Source organism: Panthera pardus, unplaced genomic scaffold (assembly GCF_024362965.1).
Source record: "Panthera pardus isolate Hobbes unplaced genomic scaffold, ASM2436296v1 HiC_scaffold_27, whole genome shotgun sequence".
NCBI lineage: Eukaryota > Metazoa > Chordata > Mammalia > Carnivora > Felidae > Panthera > Panthera pardus.
In genome coordinates, this window is record NW_026526843.1 from 53,450,196 (window position 1) to 53,478,151 (window position 27,956).

General features: G+C 33.2%; 1 protein-coding gene across 1 annotated transcript in view; it reads right to left on the reverse strand.

Annotated features, from left to right (window-relative positions):
• The window catches only part of KLHL4 (kelch like family member 4), a 206,172-nt gene that overhangs the window by 15,045 nt on the left and 163,171 nt on the right, over positions 1-27,956 (reverse strand). Inside the window, 5 exon segments of the mRNA XM_019433710.2 lie at positions 9,933-10,145; positions 11,898-12,060; positions 13,695-13,923; positions 20,497-20,679; positions 23,554-23,766. Of these exon segments, the coding sequence (XP_019289255.2) occupies positions 9,933-10,145; positions 11,898-12,060; positions 13,695-13,923; positions 20,497-20,679; positions 23,554-23,766 (1,001 nt within the window).

The window sequence follows — 27,956 nt, forward strand, 5'->3', positions numbered from 1 at the left end:
TGCTCAACATCACTCATCATCAGGGAAATACAAATCAAAACCACAATGAGATGTCACCTTACACCTGTCAGAATGGCTAACATTAACAACTCAGGCAACAACAGATGTTGGCGAGGATGCAGAGAAAGAGGATCTCTTTTGTATTGTTGTTGGCAATGCAAACTGGGCAGCCTCTCTGGAAAACAGTATGAAGGTTCTTCAAAAAATTAAAAATAGAACTACCCTAGGATCCAGTAATTGCACTACTAGGTATTTATCGAGGGGATACATGTATTCAGTTTCGAAGGGGCAAATGCACCAAACTGTTTATAGCAGCACTATCAACAATAGCCAAAACAAGGAAAGATCCCAAATGTCCATCGATGGATGAATGGATAAAGAAGATGTGGTATATATACATACAATGGAGTATTACCTGACAATCAAAAAGAATAAAACTTTGTCATTCACAACTCCGTGCAATGGAACTGGAGGGTATTATGCTAAGCGAACTTAGTTAGAGAAAGACAAATATCATATGACTTCACTCATATGAGGACTTTAAGATACAAAACAGATGAACATAAGGGAAGCAAAGAAAAAATAATAAAAAAATAAGGAGGGGGACAAAAACTTAACAGACTCTTAAATATGGAGAACAAACAGAAGGTTACTGGAGGGGTTGTGGGAGGAGGGATGGGCTAAATGGGTAACAGGCACTAAGGAATCTACTCCTGAAATCATTGTTGCAGTATATGCTAACTAACTTGGATGTAAATTTAAAGTAAATAAATAAAATAAAACAAAATAAAATAATATAAAATAAAATAAAATAAAATAAAGTAAAATAAAACAAAACAAAACAAAATAAAATAAAATAAAAAGAAACACAGATGTTTAGTAGTTCTGGAAAGTGTTAAAGTAAAGAAAATTGGTGAACATACCTTAACTGTTACCCAATTTTTGGCTAAAAACCTCTTTTTTCTTATATGTTACACCAATCAACATCTTGCACAACGTGTGTTGTTCTATGTTCATGGAATACATCTCTGGAGTACTCCAGATTTTAGAGACCAGTAATGCCTCTGCTATGAAAGGATAATCACAGTACAGGTGAAAAGAAAATTTACCACTACTGATATCATGAGTGAAGGATCAATGTCAGCTTGAGTCAGTTTTTCTTCATCTACAGCATATACCCCCAACTACCCAGAGTAGCAGTTAGAGTCAAGTGCTCAGCACAGTGCTTAGCACATAAAATACTTTATTACTGCTTAGAGTGAAACAACACGAATTCTGCCCTAATGAAGCATTCTAAATCAAAATTTCTCCCTTCCTCATTTGTTCTGTGCACAAATAACTGATGGGATAAATGCAATATTCTTTAACCACATGAACGAAGACTTTTTAAAGGGGTCTCTAGAAAAAAAAAACACACACACCTGGGATGGATAATCTTGGAAAAAGATTAATAACAGCGCATTTAAATTTATAGACAATACAGCTCTCAAGACTAAATAACTTAAAAAAAAAAACCTAATTAAACTGACACTAGCAACTCTTCATTGATGTTTACCCACTCCAAGCAACACACCAATTCACTGAGAAGAAAACACTTGCTTACAAAAGAAATACTAAGCATCAACTCTCTTTTATTAATGTGTTCACATTAGGAAAAGTAAGGATTTGGTGAAAATTTCTCTTCTGGCTACAGTATATCAGTAATATGTCTGACACTTACATGTTAGTTCCCTACTAATATCATCTGCGTACTCACAGAACAAGGAACTTTTGGAAGTCAACTAAGAAATCTTTATCAATCTAACATAATTCATGCAGATCAATGCGCGCAAATGTTTATAAATAAGCACTTAACTGTTGATTAAAGCAAATTATAACTTATGCCAAGGAATTATTAAAAAGGAAGTCTTCTATTTAACTTATAGGAAAAAGATCAGCTGGTAAAGCATGTTAATAGGTTAGAGAAAATGGTCCCTATTTGTAAAATTATTGCATATTAAGACATTAAAATAAAATAAATAAAATAAATTCACATATTGGTACCAAATAAAAAAAAGAAGAGGGATCACAACCCACTCCACAGAACTACAATTATAAGAGAACATTATGAAAATCTATATGTTAAATAATTGTGCAATCAAAGAAATGGATAAATGCCTAGAAACATATGAACTACCAAAACTGAAACAGGAAGAAATACTTTCTATTACTTGAATAATCTTGCAACCAGCAAATGAATTGAATCACTAATAAAAAAAGAATTCCTAGCAAACTAAAATCCAGGGCCAGATGTTTTCATAGGGGTTTTCTACCAAACATTTAAATACAAGTTAATACCTATTTTCAACCTATTCCAAAATAGAAAAGGAAAGAAAATTTACAAAGTCATTATAAGAGGCCAGTATTACTTTGATTCCAAATCCACACAAGGGTCCCACTAAAAAGGAAATTCATAGGCCAATATCCCTGATGAACATGGATTCAAAAATTCTCAACATGATGCTAGTCAATTGAATACAACGGTACACTAAAAGAATTTTTTAACTCAAACAAGTGGGATTAACTCTTGGGCTGAAAGCATTTCAATATTCACAAATAAAAATAAACATGATACACCACATTAATAAAACAAAGGATAAGGATCATATGATCCTGTCAATAATGCAAAATAAGCATTTGAAGAATATAGCATTCATTTCTTGATAAAAACCCTCAACAGAGTAGGGATATATGGAACATAACTCAGCATCATAAAGGTAATATACAAAAGACCCACAGCTAATATCATCTTCAAAGGGGAAACACTGAGAGTTTTTATTCTATGATCAGGAACAAGACAGGGATGTGACTATCACTATTGCTATTCAACGTAGTACTGAAAGTCCTCGCTACAGCAATCAGAAAACTCAAAACTATAGTCATCCAAATTGGCAAAGGAGAAGTCATAATTCACAGATGACATGATATTCTGTGTAGAAAAGTGAAAGAATCCATCAGAAAGCTTGCTAGAAATGACACAAGAATTCAGTTAAGTCACAGGATACAAAATTATCGTGCAGAAATGTGTTCCCTTTCTATACACCAATAATGAAGCAGCAGAAAAATAAATCAAGGAATTTATCTCATTTACAATTGCTCCAAAAACTATAAGATACCTAGGAATAAAACTAACTAAAGTACTAATATCTGTACTCTGAAAACTATAGAACACTTACAAAAGAAATTGAATAGGGCCAAAAGAAATGGAAAAAAATATTCCATACTCATGGATTGGAAGAACAAATATTGTTAAACTGTCTACTACCCAAAGCAATGTACACATTTAATGCAATTCCTATCAAAATACCACCAGAATTTTTCACAAAGCTAGAAAACACAGTCCTGAAATTTGTGTGGAACAACAAAACACCCCCAGGAGACAAAGAAATCTTGAAAAATTAAAGCAAACTTGGAGGCATCACAATTGTGGACTTCAAGTTATATTACAGAGCTGTAGTCATCAAAACAGTATGGTACTGACACCAAAAACAGACAAATAGATTAATGGAACAGAATAGAAAGCACAGAAATAGGTCCACAACTATACGGTCAACTAATCTTTGACAAAGCAGGAAAGGATATCCAATTAAAAAGACACTTTCTTCCACAAATGGTGTTGGGGAAACTGGAACGCAAAATGCATGAGTGGACCATTTCTTACACCATACACAATAATTATTTCAAAATGGATGAAAAGTGTAAATGTGATACCTCACACCTGTCAGAAAAGCTAACATTAACAACATAGGAAACAACTGTGTTGGCGAGGATGTGAAGAAAGAGGAACCCTCTTACTCTTTTGGTGGGAATGAAAACTGGTGCAGCCACTCTGGAAAACAGTATGGTGGTTTCTCAAAAAGTTAAAAACAGAACCTCCCTATGAACCAGCAGTTGCACTGCTAGGTATTTACACAAAGGATAAAAAGATACTTATTCAAATAGGCGCATACACCCTGATGTTTATAGAAGATTTATCAACAACAGCCAAACTATGGAAAGAGCCAATATGTGCATTGACTGATGAATGGATACAGATAATGGGGTAGATACATACAGTGTGATGTTACTCAGCCATCAAAAAGAATGAAATATTGGCATTTGTAATGATGTGGCTAAAGCTAGAGTTTATTATGCTAAGCAAAATAAGTCAGTCATAGAAAGTAAAATACCACATGATTTCAATCATATGTGGAATTTAAGAAAGAAAACAGATGAACATGCAGAAGCAAATAAAAGAGAGAAGGGAAGCAAACCATAAGAGACTTTTAGCTATAGAGAACAAACTGAGGGTTGATGGAGGGAGTTGGGTGGTGGGTGGGCTAATCGGTGATGGGCATTAAGGAGGATGCTTGTTGCATAAGAATGAAACTAGACCACTTTCTTACACCATTCACAAAAATAAACTCAAAATGGATGAAGGACCTGAATGTGAGACAGGAAACCATCAAAACCTTAGAGGAGAAACCAGGAAAAAAAACGTCTCTGACCTCAGCCTCAGAAATTTCTTACATGACACATTTCCAAGGGCAAGGGAATTAAAAGAAGGAATGAACTATTGTGACTTCATCAAGATAAAAATCTTCTTCAGTGCAAGGGAAACAATCAACAGAACTAAAAGACAACCAACGGAATGGGAAAGGATATTTGCAAATGACATATCAGATAAAGGGCTATAATCCAAAATCTATAAAGAACTCACCAAACTCCACACCTGAAAAACAAATAATCCAGTGAAGAAATGGGCACCAGACATGAATAGACACTTTTCTAAAGAAGACATCCAGATGGCCAACAGGCACATGAAAAAATGCTCAACGTCACTCCTCGTCAGGGAAATACAAATCAAAACCACACTGGGATACCATCTCACGTCAGTCAGAGTGGCTAAAATGAACAAATCAGGAGACTATAAATGCTGGAGAGGATATGGAGAAACGGGAACCCTCTTGCACTGTTGGTGGGAATGCAAACTGGTGCAGTCACTCTGGAAAACAGTGTGAAGTTTCCTCAAAAAATTAAAAATAGATCTACCCTATGACCCAGAAATAGCACTGCTAGGAGTTTATCCAAGAGATACAGGAGTGTTGATGCATAGGGGCACATGTACCCCAATGTTTATAGCAGCACTTTCAGTAGCCAAACTACGGAAAGAGACTAAATACCCATCAACTGATAAATGGATAAAGAAGATGTGGTTTATGTATACAATGGAATACTTCTTGGCAATGAGAAACAATGAAATCTGGCCATTTGCAGCAATGTGGATGGAGCTGGAGGGTACTATTCTAAGTGAAATAAGTCAGGCAGAGAAAGACAGATGCCATGTGTTTTCACTCATATGTGGATCCTGAGAAACTTAACAGAAGACCATGGGGGTGGGGAAGGTGAAGAAAAAAAGTTACAGAAAGGGAGGGAGGGAAACCATAAGAGACTCTTAAATACTGAGAACAAACTGAGGACTGATGGGGGTGGGGGAGAGGGGAATGATATATCCAAAGTGATATATATAGATATGTAATAACTGTAACAGTATGAAAAGCATTTTTTCATAGAATACTATAAAAAATTCTAAAATTTGTATGGAAGCACAAAAGACCCAAGTAGCCAAAGTAATCTGAAGAAAGAATAACAAAGTTGTATGTATCACAAAGTTCCAGATTTCAAGATGTACTACAAAACTACAGTCATCAAAATAGTATGGTAGTGGCACAGAAATAGACACATAGGACAATGGTTCAGGAAAGAAAATTCAGACAAAAATCTACTATTATGTGGTCAATTAGTCTATGACAAAAATGCAAGAATATACGATGGGAAAAGAGTCTCTCTAAGAAGTCATATGAAAACTGCACAGGTTTTTTTTAAAAGAATGGAACTGAACCACTTTCCAACACCATACATCAATTAAATTAAAAAAGGAATAAAGACCTAAATGTGAGACCTGAAGCCATAAAACTCCTAAAAAAGAACACAGGTAGTAATTTCTCAGACATCAGCCTTAATAACATTTTCCTAGATAGAGTTCCTAAAACAAGGAAAACAAAGGCAAAAATAAACCAAAAGAACACGTCAGAATAAAAATCTTTTTCACTGCTAAGGAAACAATCAACAAAACTGAAAAACAATCTACTGAATAGTAGAAGTTATTTGCAAATGATATACCCGAAAAGCAGTTAATATCCAAAACATATAAAGAACGCTTATAGCTCAACACAGAAAGTAAACAATATGATTTAAAAATGGGCAAAGCACCTGAATAGACATTATTTTTTTCCAAAAAAGACATTCATATATTCAACAGACACTTGAAAACATGCTCAACATTAGTAATCATCAAGGAAATGGAAATCAAAATCACAATGAGCTATAACCTTACACCTTTCTGAATGGCTAAAATAAAAAGACAAGAAGTAGCAAGTGTTGGTGAGGATGTGGAAGAAAATGAGCCTGACAGACTATTGTTGTGAATGTAAATTGGTGTAGTCACTGTGGAAAACAGTATGAAAATTCCTCAAAACTTCAAAAATATAACATATGATCCAGTAATTCCACTACTGTGTGGAATTACACAAGGAAAACAAAAATCTTAATTCAAAAAGTTATATGCATCCCTATGTTTATTGCAGAATTATTTACAATAGCCAATATGGAAGCATCCTAAATGTCCATCAATAGATAAATAGATAAGATACACACACACACACACACACACACACACACACACACACACGAATACTGTGGAACCATAAAAAGAAAAAAAGAAAGAATAAAATTTTGCCATTTGTGAAAACAAGGATGGACTAAGACTATTATGCTAAGTGAAAAAAGTCAAACTGTGAAAGGCAAATACCTTATTATTTCACTCATGTGGAATTGAAGAAAAAATTTTAAAAAAAACGCAAAAAAACCCCCAGAGTCATAGCTGTAAATACAGAGAACAAAGTGATTGTTGCCAGAGTGGAAGGAGTTGTGAAACAAGTGGGAGATAGAGTCTTCTGGTTATGGAATGAATGACATGGGAATAAAAGTAACAGCATAAGAAATATAATCAATGATATTAAATAGTGTTAGTATTATAATAGCAATGGTAGCTACACTTGTGGTTAACATAGCATGATGCATAAATTTGTTGAATCCCTATGTTGTACACCTAAAAATAATGTAACATTATGTGTCAATTACACTCAAATAAAACAATTTAAAAATGTCAAATACCAAATTACTTTACAATTTCACATGAAATGACTTCCTTTAATCTATAAACAGAAAAAAGAGGGAACATATCAGTACCAATTTTACAGAAAAAAAAAGATCTAAAGAGAGTGTTATGAACAATTGTACACCAACTATTTGCATAACCTTGATTAAATGGATACAATTCTAGAAACACACAATATACCAATATTGATCCAACATGAAACAGAAAATCTGAACAGAGCTATAGTTTTAAGATCAAGTTTCCCCACAAAGTAATCACAACCTTCCAACAAAAGAAAGCCTTAGTCCACATGACTTTGTTGTTGAATTCTTTCTAACATTTAGAGAAGAATTAACACGAATCTCTCTCAAATGCTTCAAAATATTGGAGAAGTAACACTTCTAAGTTTATTCTATAAGGTAAACATTACACTGACATCAAAGCCAGACACAATAAGAAAACTACACAACAGTATCTTTAATGAATACTGATACAAAAAATTTTAACATAATACTAGCACACTGAATTCACCAGCATTATTAAAATGATAAGACACCATAGTAAAGTAAGATTTATTCCTGGAATGCAAGGATGGGTGATTATATTAAAACCAATCAATTGACACATTGACAGAATGAAGGGGAAAATAAAACACATGATCATCTCAACTGATGCAGAAAAAAGTATGTGACAAAATTCATTTTACTTTTATGATGAAAACACTGACCAAATTAGGAATAGAAAAAAAAAATCAACATAATATAGGCCATATATGGAAAACACAGGGCTAACATACTCAGTGGTGAAAGACTAAAGACTTTTCCTTCAAGATCAGGATGACAATTTTACCACTTTTATTCAATATAGTACTGAAAATCCTAGCCAGAGCAATTAGGCAAGAAAGATAGATAAAATGGATCTGCAATGGAAAGAAGAAATTAGACACCAATAAACAGAAAGATGCCTAATGTTTCTGGATTAGAAGACTCAATATTGTTAAAGTGGCAATATCACCCACGTGATCTACAGATTATATATATATATATATATATATATATATATATATATATATAATCTCTTAACATGACTGATCATTAGGGAAACTCAAATTACATCCATGAAGAGATACCACTTCAAATACATTGGGCTAACTATTGAAAAGAAGGTAAAACAAAATAACAAGTGTTGGTGATGATGTGCAGAAATTAGAACACTTTAGCTTTGTTGATGGGAATATAAAATAGTGAAGCTGCTATGGAAAATAGTATGGATGCTCCTCAAAAAATTAAAAATACTATTAACATTTAATATTTTCACTTCTTAGTATATCCCCAAAAGAATTGAAAGCAGAGATCATCCAGATATTTGTACACCTATGTTCATAGCAGCAATATTCACAGTAGCCAAAAGGTGGAAGCAACCCACCTGTTCACTGATGAATTAATGAATAAAAACAAAATGTAATATGTACATATAATGTAATATTGTTCAGCTTTAAAAGGAAATAAAATTCTGACAAATGGTATAACATGGATGATCTTGGAAGAATTATGTTATTCACAAAATATGTCAATCGCAAAAGGATAACTACTTATGATTCCACTTTTATGAGGCTCCTACAATTGTCAAATTCATAGAAACAGAAGATAAAATGGTGGTTGCCAGTAGCTGAGATGAGGGAGGAATGGAGATTTTTTGTTTAATGAGTAAAGAGTTTCAGTTTGAGGAGACAAAAGAAAGATCTGGATATGAATGATGGTAACATTTTCACAATGTGAATGTACTTAATGCCACTTAACACTTAAAAGTGGTTAAATGGTAAATTTTACCTATTATGTTTGTGTACATATATATTTTCTATCTTGAAGGGAGTGTATTGTAACCAAAAATCATATGTCTAAGTTATTGAACAATCCTATCACATTTTATCCAAATGAATGTCTCCCATTCAAAGAAGTTACCTTTGGAAAAATAAATACTTAATAAAATAGAGTTATTTTTCAGAGTATAATTAACATCTCTTTTGGGGGAATTCTCTCTGTATATTTTGTGGTGGTAAGTCTTCATCCTTTGGGGACCAATATATAACTTTTTGAAATAGTGAAGTCATATTGATTTGAGATGGTGAATAGTTTGAGTAATATAATTTGGCATTAAATTTCTTTATTCTTACATCCCTTTTATCTCATTATTTTATAGGGTAACTAGCAAACAATAAAAAAAATTTTAATGAATATATTTCTTGGGGCGGTTGAGTGGCTCAGTCGGTTAAGCCTCTGACTTTGGCTCAGGTCATGATCTCATACTCTGTGAGTTTGAGCCCCGCATCAGGCTCTGTGCTGACATCTCAGAGCCTGGATCCTACTTCAGATTCTGTGTCCCCCTCTCACTCTGTCCCTCCTTTGCTCATGCTCTGTCGCTCTCTCTCTTGCTCTCTCTTTCTCTCAAAAATAAATAAATGTTAAAATATTTAAAGAATATATTTCTTATGATGGAAATAAAATACATTTGAAAATTTTCTTCAAAATACTTTGAGTCTAGGAGTAAGTGTGCAATTTCACAAAAGATTAATTCTCTGAAAGGATTAACACTTATTTGGAAGACTAGTTTCTGGTAGCCTGAAAATCTTTCTCATTTCTGAAAAATAGATAAATAACCAAATACATATATACATAAATAAATCTAAACATTCTACCGTTCCACACAGTCAGAAAGCCTGGAGCAATGGTTAGAAGCAGGGGCATCATGACCCCCAGCAACATATAAGAATCCATTATATGCTGCAACTCCCACACCTCCACGTCTTTTGGACATTGGAGCACATAGACTCAACTTGTTAGTGTGGGGGTCAAAATATTCCATTGATTTGAGGCAGGAACTTCCATCATGACCACCGATAGCATATAGCCTAGAAAAAAAGAACAGAAGTATGTGTATGTGTGTGTGTGTTTGTGTGTGTGTGTGTAAAACATGTTTAATTTGTGCATAGATTAAAAATTAAAAAAAAAAAACTTGTACAAAGCATTTCAAGTTTATGGCTATATATTCTACTCCCTTAGTATTTTTTAATGGATGGCCTGAGTTTGTGAATGGATAGGTAACAAAAGGTACTTGCCAAGGTCCACTCTACTCCAAACCTCCCCAGCTTTATTATTTTTGTGAAAGTATGAGACAATAGATTAAAAAATCCCATGAGAAATGAAGACAGAGAAAGAAAGGATATATCAAAAGCATTGGCGGTATTTGTCAATTATACCTCAATAAATCTGGAAATTAAAATACAAAAAGGGCAGGTTGGATGTTTCCAAAGACTAACTCTAGTAACCTTACAATTTTGGCTAGGTTCAAATGATTAGCATTAGAATCCCTTTTATTTTGTGAACTGCTTTATTCAATATTATAAAACATTTGTCACTAGGAAGACTAACAATAAATAATAAAGGGAATAAGAATCAACAAACTGGATTTTTTTCTAAGAAGGCATATTGGCTATCACATTTCTCCCATAAATTGTAGAATGTCAATTCTTATGATGAGCAGCATTTTTTAATCCATTTAAATTTAATCCTTCATCAATAAAGAAGATAAACATTTACTAAGCCATATGTCTATAACTGCTCTTCATGTTCAATTGTGAATAATATCAAGTCAACAAAATAAAATTAAATTAGTCAAATTTGATTATTTCAATCTGTTCTGTAATATGTAGGAGATTGTTTCCAAGTCACCTGATATTCAGGTCAAGCCAAAGATAATCAGATGCAGGAGTATTTTAAGCTCTAAGATACTGTAAGGCTGGGTATCCTCTTAACTACAGCCATGTCCTACTTCTGATACAAGGTGCTATAAACTATCTGTGCTGCAATTTCTACTGGACCGAGCTGAACGATGAAATACTGATTTTATATATAGTCAATACATATACCAAGGTTGTCCCCTGCCACTGATCTGTCCTGGTGTCTAAAATTGTCATCATTTAAGTCCCTCCTATGTGCTGGTTATTGTTTCCAAAGGTCCCTTATCTGAAAGGACATAATTACCTTAAATAAGTAACAATTCAAGATCTTAGCAACCTTTAATATGTTACCTTGCTCTCATATACAAGTGATCAGGAAGGCAGAAAGATTCAGAAAGATTGGACTCTGTAATTCTGGAATCGGGCGCCCTGAACACTCAGGACAGTGAATGATAAAGAAGACAAAGACTTGCCCTATTACAAGACTAACCAAAGTTTTAATAATAAAAAGTCATGACGTAAAATGTGGCAACTTCTCGAGGGTAAAATTGAACTTGTTGGCCTAAAAAAGTGCTTCTCAAATTTAATGTGCTCACAGGCCACTTGAGGATCCTGTTAAAATGCCAATTCTGATTCAGGAGGTCTAGGGTGGGGCTAAAATTCAGAATTTCTAAATAGATCTCAAGTAATGCTGATGCTGCTGGTCACAGGACTATACTTGAGTAGCAGAGGACTGCAGAATATTTAATTAAATGTTCATTTTAGACAAGTATTTTCCATATGATGAAGGGAAAGTACCAACACAGGCCTTTTACTACTGACTACTAGGATGCCCTGGTCATTGACAATGCTTGGGGTCACATCTCTGAAGTGTTGTATCACATGAGCTGGGAGTAAAGAGCATCAATGTTTAGATTTGCTCACTTATTGTTTAATGCAACAACACCAACTGTGCTTTTAGGAGTTGACATACTGGCCACATAATTCCACTGACATCCCTCCGGGTCCCATCTTTCTACAGTATTTAGATAACTCCATCCATCATGACCACCGACAGCATACATTGGTCCTTCAAGTGTGGCTACACCTAGGAGATAAAAAAGCATGAGGGTTCACTTAGATATACCAAACAAAATGGATATTATTCATTTTGAAAGCTAAAAATTGTTTTTGTTTCTTAAATGACTTTGTGTGTGCATTAATAATTTACTAATCTTGATATGAAATTAAAAATGACCTCTTAACCCTAGGGAACTTTCAGGCATAATCTCTGTATCATGGAAGGTTATCATTGTTGTAATACTGAAGTTAAAAGAGGTAGTAGAACACACCATTTCTAAGGATGCAATAGAAAAAGGAAACTAATTTTTTTTTTCTGGCATAATTTCAACATCATCTTTTAAATTGTAAGTGATAGATGAGATTGAGATATCTGTACTGAATCTTAGATAATTCTTAGAATTGTAGACTGTGTCATGTCTTTCTATTCCCTGCTTTTTATTACAGTTATTAAAAAATTCCCATGAAATAACCCAATAAGCAGGGATTTCTGAGGTTTAGTTAGAAATTAGTTCCATTAGATACTATGAATAGTCCCTATCTAACTACTTCTCTGGGAATTCACACAATTGGCCTTTTCCCCCATCTTCTTCACCATCCCAATCAGCACCTCAGGGGTATAACTTAATTACTTTTACTTTCTTAGTAATATCAATTAGATTTTAAAAAATTGCTTCAATTTCTCTGTAAGATATGTTTTCTAAGATATGTCTAGGAATCAGACTGACACAGTTGAGCTGAATAATTACACAGTCTATAATTTGAATAGACAATTTGCTGAACAATTTTGGAAAAAAACAATACCATTTCTGAATTCCACTTTTTAGCTGTTGAAGTCAGTTACTAAAAACGAACAAAGGCAATAATTTTTTTTTAAACAAACTCTATGATATTGAGAATTTATAGAGTCTAGAATGAAGAAAGATGTACCATGACAAAGATGCAGGAGAATCAAAGCTTCCAGACTATTTCAGAAGTCTCCACTCCATCTTTCTTAAACTTCTTGGAATCTCTGGCTTAAGTATAACTTAGAGTTGCTCTCAACTGAAGCAGTTTTTCTAAACATCCCTGCCTTGAACCTGCATCCCAAAGATTTTTCTGAAATACAGACTTGCCTCTTATGGGAAGGGACAGGATTCATCAAATTAGAAGCACAATGACTCTCCATAGTCAAGTTGTTTTTTTTTTTTTTTTTCTAAATTGAGTGTAGAAGAAAACTTCCTATTGTAGTTTTATGTTCCTCAATGATGTATTCCTTCTAAAACTTTTTATGTTTAAAAATACTGGTTGAAGGGACACAGGGTTAGCAAGTATGACATCCGAAAAAAGAAAAAAAAAGTTTCACAGGTTTGTATCATTTGCTTAAGCTTTTCAGCATTTTGGAGAGATTTTGACTAAGGGTTTGACTAAATCTCAATAATATGCACTTGTGATGAATGCTGTGTGATGTATGGAATTGTTGAATCACCAAACAGTACACCTGAAACTAATATATGTTAGTATGGGATTGTACACCTGAAACTAACACTGTATGTTAACTATACTGGGATTAAAGTAAAAAAAAAATAAAATAAAACTCCAATAGTGCGCAGCTGAATTTAACTTTTAAAAAGCTCTACTAAGGATGCATTCCTTAGAAACTATATAACATTAAGCTCTTACCTAAGCCATGCCTATGTGTTGACATGGGAGGCATCACAGTCCAGATTTTGCCAACTGGATTAAAACATTCCACAGTATTCAAAGTTTTTAAACCATCTCTTCCTCACACGACATAGAGCTTATTATCAATAACTGCAACTCCAAACTGAAGCCTACAGCCACTCATGGTGCCAATATGTAGCCAGCAGTTCGTTCTGAGGTCATATTTTTCAATTGTGGTGGTATATTTTAAAGGGATATTATTTTTTTTATTTTTTATTTATTTATTTTTTCAATATATGAAATTTATTGTCAAATTGGTTTCCATACAACACCCAGTGCTCATCCCAAAAGGTGCCCTCCTCAATACCCATCATCACCCTCCCCTCCCTCCCACCCCCCCATCAACCCATCAGTTTGTTCTCAGTTTTTAAGAGTCTCTTATGCTTTGGCTCTCTCCCACTCTAACCTCTTTTTTTTTCCTTCCCCTTCTCCATGGGTTTTTAAAGGGATATTAAACAGTGGAAAAATTGCTTGTATAAAAAAAATTTAGTTGTTATCATTCACATTATATTTATGTACCTATAATTTATAGCATAGAATCAGTGATTGCAACTCAAATTAAAGTAAGTAGTCCAGATGATTCTCTAACCTGGCAGACAAGGCAAGGTAATATTTTGCTACAAGCAGATCCAAATGGAAGAGTCAGAATAAAACAGCTTATTTAATATATATGGCTTGTATATTCATAATGGATTCTTTGGCTATGTTATGCTATTAGTAATACTAATACAGGTGTCAAACATGATAATTTACAAAAAAAAATTATCTTGTAATCTATTACTGACTCTTTATACATCCATTATGATTTTAAATACCTATGCCCATTCAATATATTGATTATGCTTTTTTATTTTATTCAGTTTTGTGTGTGTGTGTGTGTGTGTGTGTGTGTGTCTGCGTGTCTGTGTTGATTTAAAATATGAGTGACTAAAGAAACAGGAGTGAAAGTTTCTTTTAAATGGGCCTTTGGGGGCACATGGGTTGCTCAGTCAGTTAAGTGCCTGACTCTTGATTTTGGCTCAGGTCATGATCTCAGGGTTGTGGGATCAAGCCCTGCATTGGGCTCTGTTCTGGGCATGGAGCCTGCTTGGAATTCTCTTTCTCTACTTCTGGCCCTTTCTCTCTCTCTCTCTCTCTCTCTCTCTCTCTCTCAAAAATAAATAAATGGGCCTTTGGTATTTTTTCGATTATTTATTTATTTTGAAATAGAGAGAGAGAGAGAATGGGAGGGGAAGAAAGAGGGAGACAGAGAGAATCCCAAGCAGCCTCTGCACCGTCAGTGCAGAGCCTGATGCAGGACTTGAACTCATGAAGCATGAGGTCATGACCAGAGCTGAAACCCAGAGTCAGACGCTTAACTGACTGAGCCACCCAGGTGCCTCCAATTCATACAATTTTACATGATGTTAAAATTAAGGATTATAATTTAAAATAGATTAGGCTTACTTATTATTTATTTATTATTATATTTAAGAATGTAATTCTGAGATACTACCTATTTTATGTGTTAATAAAATTTCATTTTCTATTCAACTGCTAAAATGTCAGTTTTACTACCATAGCATACTGCCACTATTGCCATAGTAAATCATCACTACTTCATACTTCATTGAAAATTTTTGCATCCATGTTCATCATGGATATTGGTCTCTAGTTCTCTTTTTTAGCAAAGTATTTTTCTTGGTTTGGTATCAGGGCAATGCCAGCCTCATACAATGAATTTTGAAGTTTTCCTTATTTTTTTAATTATTATTTTTATTTTTTTGTAATATTTTGAGAAGAATCAGCATTAACTCTTCTTTAAATGTTTGGTAGAATTCGCCCATGAAGTTGTCCAGCCCTGGACTTCTGCTTACTGGGAGCCTTTTTTTTTTAAATTTTTTTAAATTTATTTTTGAGACAGAGAGAGACAGAGCATGAGTGGCAGAGGGGCAGAGAGAGAGGGAGACACAGAATCTGATGCAGGCTCCAGGCTCTGAGTTGTCAGCACAGAGCCCGACGCGGGGCTTGAACTCACAAACCAAGAGATCATGACCTGAGCTGAAGTTGGAGGCTTAACCGACTCAGACACCCAGGCGCCCCTGCATACTTGGAGCCTTTTGATTCTGATTCAGTTTCCTCGCTGGTTATCAGTCTGTTCAAGTTTTCTATTTCTTCTTGTTTCAATTTTTGTAGTTTATATGTTTCTAGGATTTTTTTCATTTTTTCCAGATTGTCCAATTTGTTGGCATATAGTTTTTCATAATTGTTTGTATTTCTGTGGTGTTGGTTGTTATTTATCATCTCTCAATAGTTACTTGATTTCTTTGGGTCCCTTTCCTTTTCTTTTTGACAAATCTAGCTAGAGTTTTTTTAATTTTGTTATTCTTTTCAAAGAAACAGTTTCTGGTTTTATTGATCTATTTTATTGACTTTTATTTTCTATATCATTTATTTCTGCCCTAATCTTTATTTTTTTTTTCCTTTCCTGGATTAAGGCTTCATTTGTTGTTCTTTTTGTAGCTCCTTTAAGTACATAATAAATTGTCCATTTCTTTAAGCAATGCTTTTTACCAGTTATTCAAAAGAGCTGCTGCTATATTTTAGTAAAATTTGATTTTGCACAAAAAGGAAGTTTCTGATTAATTACCAAGGTTTGAAATAAAGAATTATTATTCACACATATAGTGTACCTACACAGATTTTGACAGATTTAGGGAATTTCATTCCAAATATATAGAACCAACCATAGGAATAAGCAAAAAACACTTTTCAGTTTTTATTCTACTGAGTGATTTTTGGAGAAAATATAATTCATTACTTATGATGAAAATGCTTACATCTGAAGTGTATCCACTGGCCAATTATAATGCTATGGTATGAGATCATATCAATCCAAAATTTAAGCAAAGTATATTGTATCTACGTCTGCTTCTGAAAGTTTTTCTATGTATATTGGATTAGTGAAGACCATGTATTTCTTTTCTGTAATTTTAGATCTTTTCTGATGAATAGTGCACTGTAAGCCTTTATGTCTCAGAAGTTTGGATTTTCACAAGAAAAACTTGTATGTGTAGATACTCATTATCCATTCTCCTTAATCCCTCCATCTTTCACTGATAAGGTGGATTTGGCTGATTTCTGATTTATAGATCAGCAATTGCTCAATTGACTACATTTACTACTGAGAGGGCAAATGCCACCTAGAAAAATATATTTTCTACACTAAGTATCTCTGGATGAAACTGTTAAAACTGGAATATCTACAATTGCACATCAACTTTCACTCTGTCAACCAGTCCATTTTCTCTGAATGTTTTCATATCTTTCTACTTCCTCATTCCAATCTTCCCAAATCTGTCTTCCTATCCACTTCTTCCTATTCCAACTTTTTATTTCAAACTCTTTTCATTATTGGAATTTACCAATAAGCCAATTTAGATTAGGAAACAAAGGTTACATTCCTCTACTTAAGATTATGAAGCTATTAATAGTCAAGTCATTAGTCAGGAAATTGTGCAAAGCTACATTTACCAAGTGCATACAGAAAGTTTATAATGAAAGAATGTAGAAGTCTGTTTAATACCAAGTTAATTTTTTCTGGGCATTACATTAAATATAGAAAATTTATATGCCCTACATCTCTTATTTTTATCTATGAAAATATACTACTGATAGTTCTGTATCTTGAACTCTGAAGATTTCTTACAGCCCATTTACATACCTCCACTATTGCTTCAAATAATCAAAATGTTAGTTGGCTTACTATGCCAGCTCTATACTTGTTTGATAGAAAAACAAATTGGATTTTTTTTTTTAACTGATGTCTCCCCTTAGGGCTCATTTTATAATGTTTCTGTGTATATAGATCTTCCCTAAAACGTTGCAAATATTGTTTCTCAATTAATTTCTAAGTTCCTATTCAACCCTTATTTATGATCTGGTCAAGAGGAAACAAAACCAACCTAATTTTGTAGTATTGTTGGGAACATGTTAGTTCCTGTAATTGTGAACATATCTAATTTAGTGACTTTTCTCCATCTAGTTCTAAAATGATCTAAAAACAACTATATTAGCCTTTAATTTGCCCCATGACGTACTGCCTGTCAGAATTCATTGTCTTTAATAAATGGAACATTACTGAATACTTTTACATACAAAAGCCCAAAGTTTGCCATTTGACCATTTTTACATTGTGATTCTGTGATCATACTTACAACTTTCTGATGGTTGTTTTAATATACATGGTAAGAATTTTACTTAACCCCAGCCACTTGTGTGATACCTATATTTGGCAACTAATTCCAAGTTAACTGTGTGAGTCAAAAAGAAAATTAAAGATTCAAGAAGTACTGCATTTCCTAGACATCATAAGGTGATGATTAAGAAAAAATCTTTAAAAAATGAAATAACACACTATAAGGAAAGCATGTACATTTAAATTATTTTTATAGCTTTAAAATAATGGAAATATAATATTGACTTACTTAAATGTTACCCCTTTAATTTTTTTGCTATATTTAGGTGTTTTCATACTTTTCTTTCTTTCTTTTCTTTTTCTCCCTAAGTGTTCACCTTGGCTTTTCAATAGATTCTAAGACCCACAAAGAGAGGGGTCAGTTTTGTTGTTGTTGATCTTTCTTCTAAAATAGTGGCAATATAGCAAAAAGTAAGATATAATTTGAGTAAGAATTCCACTTTCAGTTTTTCTACTTGCTTGTCCTTGGGTTGGCTATCTAACCTTAAGAGCCTCAGTTTCTTCATCTGAAAAATTACAATGCTATCCTGTAGCATTGTGAGAATTAGAAATTATGTTTACAAAATGCCAATCAAGTACTCAAAAATAGTAGTTTTTACTATTATTGTAGTTGTCTGCAATTTCCCATAGGACTTTTTATGTCTCCAAACACTAGGTACCCATGGAGTCTCAAAATCATGGCCTTAGTTCCTTCCATATCAAATTGTGGTAATAGAATCAAGGAGATTATAGGTTCACATTTCAGTCATTCTTAAAAAGTGATAAGGAACTGTTGATACTTATTAACATTTTTGTAACATATTCATTTTGTAACAAACTTATAACATAAACTTTGTAAGTTAAACAAGAAGCTGAAAAAGTAACAAAAATAGGGAAGAAACACATAAAAAAAACAGACAAAAAGAGCACAAAATGTTCAATTTTTCCCTTTGCAGTTTAGGCTATTAAAAATAGAAACTAAGTATAATTATGCTTGCATTTTGTTTTTAGTTCCCTTTAAATTTAAATATCAAACTAGACACCTCATAGAGTGCTGTTAATATTCATTTTGTTCAAAAAATGGGAAAAAATCAAGTTACCAAATTTGCAATTAATTATAGTACCTCACTGTTATTGTTATTTTCTGAAGAGCACTAGTTCTGTGAAGCTATTTTGCTACTTCGTAAATAATTGCATTTACAAGCTCTCGTTTTATAAGTTTATGATTAATTGTCATAGTTCTTATACTGTCTTTCAATTTCCACTTACATATTTCAAAATAAATAATTGGTTTCCAGTAGCACAGAATTTTGACTTTTGCATTATTTTTCTACAAGGTACAAAATAACATTTCTATGCACGATTTAGCAGATTTTAAGTAGGTTGGTTTTAATTTCTACACAGCTAAGTATTAATTACAAAATCCTTCCCTAGGTGTTTTGGAAACATGGGTATACTAAGAAATCAAGTAAAAAAGGCGGAGATGTAGATAAATAGGTTCTTGGAGGAATCAGGGAAAACATCAAGGCTTCAGAAACTTTTCCTTAGTTCCTTTGATAAAATTCTTATGTAAAATCATTACTCCAAGTTTAAATTGCTAATCTTGTTATCAATGTTAACAGCATTCCAATCAGTCTTAAGGGTTAACTTACTTTAAACTTATGCACTCCTTGTTTGTTGACCTAAGTCCCTTGGTTTGTAACAGAACTAACCTACATTCCTTAAGATTTTGCAGACCTTTGGCCTTAAGGAATGAAGGACCATAATGCCCCAAAAGATAAGGCCTAATCACTTTTGAAAGCAGCTACCACTGATGCCCGCAAGTCTGTTCAGGATTATGTTGATATGATTACCTGAATACCAGCTTCTCCTGCTGGTGCTTGCTCATAGCCCCCAGTATTTCCAACACCTTCTCCTTAAAACACTCTGGTTTCATTTAGACTGGGACTATCATCTTTGGAACATTAGTCCACCATCTTCTCAAGTTGCTGGCATTCTGAATAAAGCACCTTTCCTTTCCCATCATCACTTATCTCTTGACTACTGATTTTCATGTGGCAAGCAGGTAAACCTGTGTTTGGAACCCATTCTCTGTCCTGTAGCATCAACACTTCAAGATTCTTTGTAACTAGTCTTTGAGCCTCTAACAGGAACTTGACAGCAAGGAGTTAGAGACCCCTCTTCTATTTCTTTCAAAAGACAAATATGCTTTTTATGCAAATTTGCTAAACCCTTCCATTTATTTTCAGGGAAAGTAAGTTTTCCCTGAAAACATCTTACATTGCAAAGGAAATACTCAAATTTAAAAATTACTGCCATAAAATAAAAGCACCTATTAAGAGCTTTGCTAACACTAATTAAAGGATTATATCCTATTAAGGTAAGGTAAAAAATTGCAAAAGTACATGAAGTGTGCTGTTATGAAAATTAGCTTTAGATGCACACATTTAAATATGGCTTTAATGCCACCTTCATAATTTGCGGGGTGTTGAGAATATATCTTCCTTTTTGAATGATACTTTCTAAGCCATTCCTGTTACATTTCATAGCATCCATGCCTCCCACAGCATAAAGTGCCCCCACAGTTGATTTTCTAGGCTTTGTCTGAGGACTTTGCATCATAGGTTGTCTCTTGGGTAAGAGATGATACTTCATAACTTCCATTAGGAGCTTCTGACACTCAAGATCACCAGTAAACATGGAGCTGTTTTCAAGATCCACCAGTAACTGAAAAGTAATGATGCATGGTATATGAAGTGAAGAAACCATCATTAAAAAGAACATATTTTTGTTTATGTAACTTTGGAGAAAACTTGAGCTAGTTCAAATGTAAAAGTGTTAGTAATTTAAGTTAGTAACATATCTTATTCTTAGTAAATTTTTATGTTCACTTATGATTTCAAATGATTAACGATCTCATGGCAGTAGCTACTGATCTGTTCAGGTTTATTTGACATATTATTCATCTTTTGAATATATAAATATAAAATTTCAAGAAGTTAAAGTGAAAAGATACTCATAAAATGGGTTACTGAAAGCAGGCCAATGTCTACACAAAGCAAGCATCTTCCAGTCTGCTGTATGAAGCAAAATAAGCAGGCACTTTATTGGTAGATTTAGAGAAATTGATACAATCATTCCCAGTTAAAATAAAGTAATATCACCCACAAAGGACTGCATCTTTATCATCAAATGACTTTTGTAAAATATTCTGAAAGCAGGTGCTTTTTATCTATACATGTACATGTGAACATGAGTAAAGTATATGTGTTACTAAGTAGCCAATACATCAGCAATTGTAGATGTTCAATCTTTTCTAATCATCATTACCTGGCAGACAATAAGACCCTCATTGAATGGGATAAAAGCTAAGTAAAATATTTTTCCTGAGATGAGTTGAGAAGTGAAGAGATTGTTTCAGAATTTTACCAAGGGTCATTTATATTGGTTCATTGGAGTTTTGGCTCTACGGTATCATAGAGCATTGAGAGGAATAGCAAGTAGTTTTTGAGATTGGAAATGCTAACCTGACTCCATAAAGCTTCCCTGAACTTTCCTGTTCTGCAGTGGCAAAACCCGGCTCAGTTCTTATCTCACCTGTAATCTCTGATGGATCACTTTTATTTAGCTGGTGAGACCCCAGACATTTCCTTAATCCATATGCTGCTGAAAATCAGTTTGAAAACTGAACTATGTAATTTCTTTTCAAAATATTCTTCAGAGATTTACCAACATTTTATTTATATATTTAATTTTTAGAATATGTGTTTAAGTCACTATTAAAATTGTTTTGGAAGGACTATATTCTGTATGCCATTACCAACTACTACCATCATTTGGAAAAGTTCACAATAGTATACATTTTAGGCATAAGACATACTCAGGGGTGGGAGGCCAAAAACCATTGGTTATGTGTTAGGGCTGGAAATTTCTCCTCATTCCAATAAAGAGAAGTCCAAACTAAGCAGTTTGCTGAAAGAACACCATATAGACAAAGCAGTGTAAAGTTAAGGGGCTCTGATCCTTTATATCAAGTCATGTCAATTTTTTGCATATCTAAGAATCATCTGGAGAACTTATTAAAATACAGATTCCTTGGCTTCACTCTCATAACTTGTTTCAGTAGATCTGTAGTGAGGGCCTGAGAAACTGAGTTTCTAACAAGCTCTCAAGCAATGCTATGCTGCTAGTTCAGGGACACTTTGAGCATTACTGCCTTAGAGAATCTGATAAATATTATAGATCCTCTCATCAGAGTAACACATATAAGTGTACACCCATTCACACAAACATAACATTCCCAATGATTCTGAACCTTGGGTCTAAAATTATATGTATATCTTGAGGCATCTGGGTGGCTTAGTCAGTTAAGCATCCGACTTCGTCTCAGGTCATAATCTCGTGGTTTGTGAGTTCGAGCCCTGCATCAGGCTCCGTGCTCACATCTCAGAGCCTGGAGCCCGCTTTGGATTCTGTGTCTACCTCTCTCTCTGCCCCTCCCCTACTCATGTTCTGTCTCTGTCTCGCAAAAATAAACTTTTAAAAAGTTAAAATTACATATATATTTTAACGTTTTTCTTTTTAATGTTACTATTGCTCTGCCCTTTGGATAAATTTGCTATACCCAAAAGGGTAGTCAAAGTTCTTTCATTCCATATGGATAGATTCTCAATAGTAAACATGTAGTTTAATGGATTTAATTAACAGATAAAAGAAAAAAAGTAGAGAAATCATCAGGAAATTAATATTCTATTTTTAATAATAACATTTAATTGTTGAAGTTGATTAATTTTAATTATTAGAAACTACTGATCCACTAAATGTTCCTCTTTCCAATGTGGATGGTATTTTATGACTTTAGTCACAGGCTGTATAATATATGAAATATGCATATGTGCAATATATTCATATGTATGATATATAATTGATATCTTCTATTGATTAATTTGTTAACAGAAAAAATGTGGTTATTACCAATGGTAGAAATATATAGTGAGACTGCACTCCAACCTAACTAAACTTCACTTACTAAAATTCAGTATGAGGTAGGTCAATCCTGAATCATATCCAAAGGTGTTTGTTTTTAGAATCATTTTTACTATAATCCTTCAGCATACATGATGAGGATGCCATTATAATGATGCTGTAGTACATATGAAGATTTTATGATGTACTTTCAATCATAGAAGCTAATTAACCATGTTAGTATTATCCAGACTCTAACTGCTTCTTAGACTCTACTCTGGGATGCTATTATACTGGTTATTATCAGCTTGCCTTGAAGGTGGGCAGGAAAAGAAAAAAAAAAAAAAGAGCCTGGTCATTTTCTCTGCTTCTTACAAGTGCTGTTTGGCGAGAGAGGAAACAAATTAATGAATATGCTAAAATTTAGAGATTAGCTGTAGTTTATTTTAATCTTTGTTTTCTTTCTTCATCAAATATAGTGTGAAATTAAAAGCTGGATATGTCCTTCTAGGAAACAAATACTTTACACTTCAATTAACAGAAATCCTCTGAGTAAGATAAAATTAGATGAATAAGGAATGGATTAAGGCCTAGTGGTATTTTAGAACTATATGTTACCTTGGTAAATTTCCATACCTGTGGTGGAAGTAATGGCAGTCTGATAAAAGAAAGCAACATTGCTAGGTCTCCTTGCCTACCCTGCACATCATACCCCACCCACTTCATTAGAGCGTGGAAAATAGTTTCTTCATCAGGCACATTAATGTCATCACTGCACAGAAGTTTTGAAATTTCATTAGCTGGAAGCAGGAGAAATTCTTGGTTCTTTATGACCTCGATGAAGTGTTCCTAGAAAAGAAAGGTCTACTACTGAAACTTTGTACTTTGGAAACTTCTTAAAATAAGCATATGAAGACATTTCACTTTGTTAAAATTCAGAAAAGGCCAGAAAGACAGATATATACATTTATAACAAATAGATACTATTGTTGCCTGTGACAAAGGGCATGGGAAGACTTCTGAAGCTGAGGAGCCAAGTGTTTACACTAGGAATTATTTATTGAATGGAAGGAAGGACTGTAACTTCTTCACAGGCTGCATGGATAGTGTCTGATTTGATACCAGTGTTTTTCTCTCCCACCTGTTGTAGGTGGCAAAAGCTTATGACTCCAGAAGTGATTGGTGTTCAGTTGGTCTTTAGCCAAAAACCTTAAGAGGAAGGCTGGAAATTTTCAAGGTGGAGGCTACCTTAAAGACCTGGGAGAGGTAGCTCTGGCTGTGCATTTGAGGGGCAACATACTGAATTCCTTTGAGATGAGACAGATTGATGAAAAACTATTTTCTCTTACGGAAAAACATTATCTTTTATTAAACAAGGCAAAGATATATTTTACAATGGATAACAATATACAGATTTAGGACAATCTAAAAGAAACTCCTATGAAGTTTTTTTTTGGTTTTTTTTTGTTTTTTTTTTTTATGGAGGGGAGTGGGGCTTTCAAATTTTACATATTCCTTTTTTCTCTCTTCTGTTACAGTGTTGCACTTTATCAAGTATCAAATTTCAGGTAGCTGTGCTTCAATTATTTTTCATCAAAACACCAATATATTTTTTCTTAATTATAATGTTGGATATTTTTCTATGACAACACAATGATCATTTTTAACATGTTTCATAGTAAAAATCTCGAACTTTAAATGTGATAAAATATACTTCCAAAATGGAAATAAACATGTCTAGTTGGTAATTTATGTTGCACAACAGATAGATATTCTGAAAGCAGCTAAAACGGCCCCTAAATTAATTGGGGAGATATTAGATGAAAATCACTCTCTCACAAATCACTCTCTCAGCTCCCCTCAGAGTTTAGTTATTGTGGAACTGAGTTAGCTTAAATATTAAAGTTATTCATACAAAAACCATCATTTGATAGACCCATCAGGAAGCTCTGATGCCATAAATTCCAAGCTAACGTGCCTATTTAAATGAAGGTCCCTCTTGCTACAAAGGCAAACAATTGAGAGAGGATTTCTATTTTTACTGTAGCAGATGTCCCTGGTTGAAAATCCTCTCACCAACAGCAAAATATTGGAAGTAGTACTACAACTAATACATTACACTTATACAGCACATCACACTTTCACAAACATTAAGTAAAAAAAAAATATTGTCATCATCAATGTAATCTTATGGGAGGTGATATTATTCTGATGAGAAAACAGGCTATGTGAATTGTTTGGTCTGTGCAATAAATGGCAAATAAACACTCAAACTTAAGTCTTCAGGTCTCCTCCATTTTGCTCAACACTGCAACTGCCTTTCATAAGTGACATAATTTTTATGAATGATTTGAGAAAGAGATAAAACACTTTAAAAGTAGTGGTTACCTACTACTGGTAGTGGATGTTAACTCTGAGAGCTTATATCATATGTCAATATTATGGAAGACATATCTCATTCTCCTTTCTATCCACTCTCCAGTGAAAGAAAAGAAAAACAGAGAATAAGATAAAAACAGAGAGGGTGGCAAACCATAAGAGACTCTTAAATACAGACAACAACTTGAGGGTTGCTGGAGGGGAGGTGGGTGGGGAGATGTGCTAAATGGGTGATGGACATTAAGATGAGTCCATCCTTAATGGTAATTGGCATCCATTAATGGGTAATGTTGGAATGAGCACCTGGTGTTATAGGTAAGTGATGAATCACTGGGTACTATTCCTGATACCAATAATACACTATATGTTAGCCAACTTGAATTTAAATAGATAAATTTAAATGATTTAAAAAAGCAAATAAATGAGAGAGAGAGAGAGAGAGAGAGGTTGGCCCAGTATGTAAAATCTACTCAATGGCTAATGTGGATCATAGACAAATCTATAAAATGTGATTATGTATTTGACACAGCTAAGAAATGATTCAAATGGTTTATATGATGATTATATTTATAGTGAGAAATTAGAGTTTATGATAGAATATATTATGGTTCCTGGGTAGCTGCCTGATGACACTACTGAAAATTTTTTGGCAATATAGTAAATTAATGTAAATAAAGAATAAATATATTGGTTTAAAGGATCTACATGCAGTACTGCAATATACAGTATTGTAGAGAAAAATTTAGTTAAGTTTGAAGAGAAATTTAAATTGTTTTATTTTGGAATTATTTTGTTTTTAATTTCAAGGTAAACACTTTCTTCTGTGCACATTCTCGAGTATTCTTTTGTACCTTTGATTTGATATTAATTTTTTAATCAACACTTACTTTGTTGTAAAACTTACTAAAAGAACATAGCATACATGCTGAGTTTTTCATCAATGCAAACTACTATTTATATGATTGTGATGGCTAATTTTATATATCAACATGACTTACCCATGGAGTGTCTAAACTTTGGATCAAACATTCTGGGATTGTCTGTGAGGGTGTTTCTGAATGAGGCCGATTCACATTAGGAAGGGCCATCTGTTTTATTTAGTCTATGATTCAAATGTTCGCAATTGGGTCTTAAGAGTTTATTACTTTTAAACATTAAAATTATATTTATAATAATACAGCATTACAAAAACATAATTATAGCAAGACATTTGCCTACTTTGTTTCATTTATAATAGATACTAAAATAACTAAAACTGATTTAATGAGGCAACAGTATTGTGTTTTTATGCACATCCTGATTTAACACTCAGTTTCAGTCTCATAATTTAAAAAGGAAGACAAGTTCATTTTGTGCAACAAAAATAATGTAAGCTGTTTATCAGAAAGTTTTGTCTGTGAGAGTAAGATAACAGACAGGAAATTAATACTTAGCTTAATAATTTAAGTAATTTAACAGGTAGTTTTCATGTTTGGAATTTGTGGTAAGTTTAATCTTTAAACTATATAACTGTTGTTCCTATAGACTATATGGCATTTGTATTTAGGACATATGAATATAAATAGCACAATTAGATAACATATATTAAATATCAGTCCATTATAATATTTTTCTCCCCACAATGCTATTATTTCATAAATATGTTAGAATTTTTTTAATTTTTTTATTTATTATTTTTGAGAAACACAGAAAGAGAGAGAGCAGGGGAGGGCTAGAAAGAGAGGGAAAATCTCAAGCAGGGTCCGTGTTGTCAGTGCAGAGGACATGGGCTCGAATTCATGAAACTGAGATCATGACCTGAGCTGAAATCAAGAGTCGGACGCTCAACCTACTGAACTATCCAAGTTCTCCTGAAAACTCAAATTTTAAACAATGACCAGGGGTGGGAAAAAAGAGGGAGAAAATTTTACCAAGAAAATTTAGAGAATCCAAACATTAGAAAGTTGAAATTTTTAAGGTCTGTATTAAATTCTAACAAAATATTGTTTGTTTGTATCTCAATCCTAAAATTATAATGTTAATTTTATTTTTAGATGTGACTATCTATTGTTTGATTTTATTTACTTGCATTTTTATTTTCAAATCTTAAATAACTGTAGAAGTTTTCTTAGCTTGAAATATTTATCATGTAGTTGAGTTTCACAGAAAGATAGATCCCTGGATTTTCCTTGCTTCAGAGGTTAAAAAGTTAATTTTCTAATCTGCATCAGGGAATTATTAACATTAAAAGTAATTTAATATACTTTGACTACTTTCTTGCCCTCTTCCCTACAGGCAATCTGTATTTCATGTCACTGTCACTTGACTGAATAAAGACAATCTTATCACATGAAACTTTTAAAGAATTAACACATACAAATATGTTTAGTTAATTTATTAGAATTACTTATTGAATTGAGAAGGATTTTAAGTCAGTTAAGTTAAAGGATTGAGCTGCAAATGGTTTTTAACCAAAATGGATGTTTTTGTTAAGACATAAAATATTCATTATTTAAAATTGGCTGATTTTGATAATTCTCAAGCTCTTTCAGATAATATTGATATATTAATTAGTTTTTATTGCATGTTATTTATATTTCATTAGAAATCATAATGTATACAATTTTAGAAACTAAAGTTCTAATATTACAAAAAAAACCAGGGACTAAAAGATCAAATTA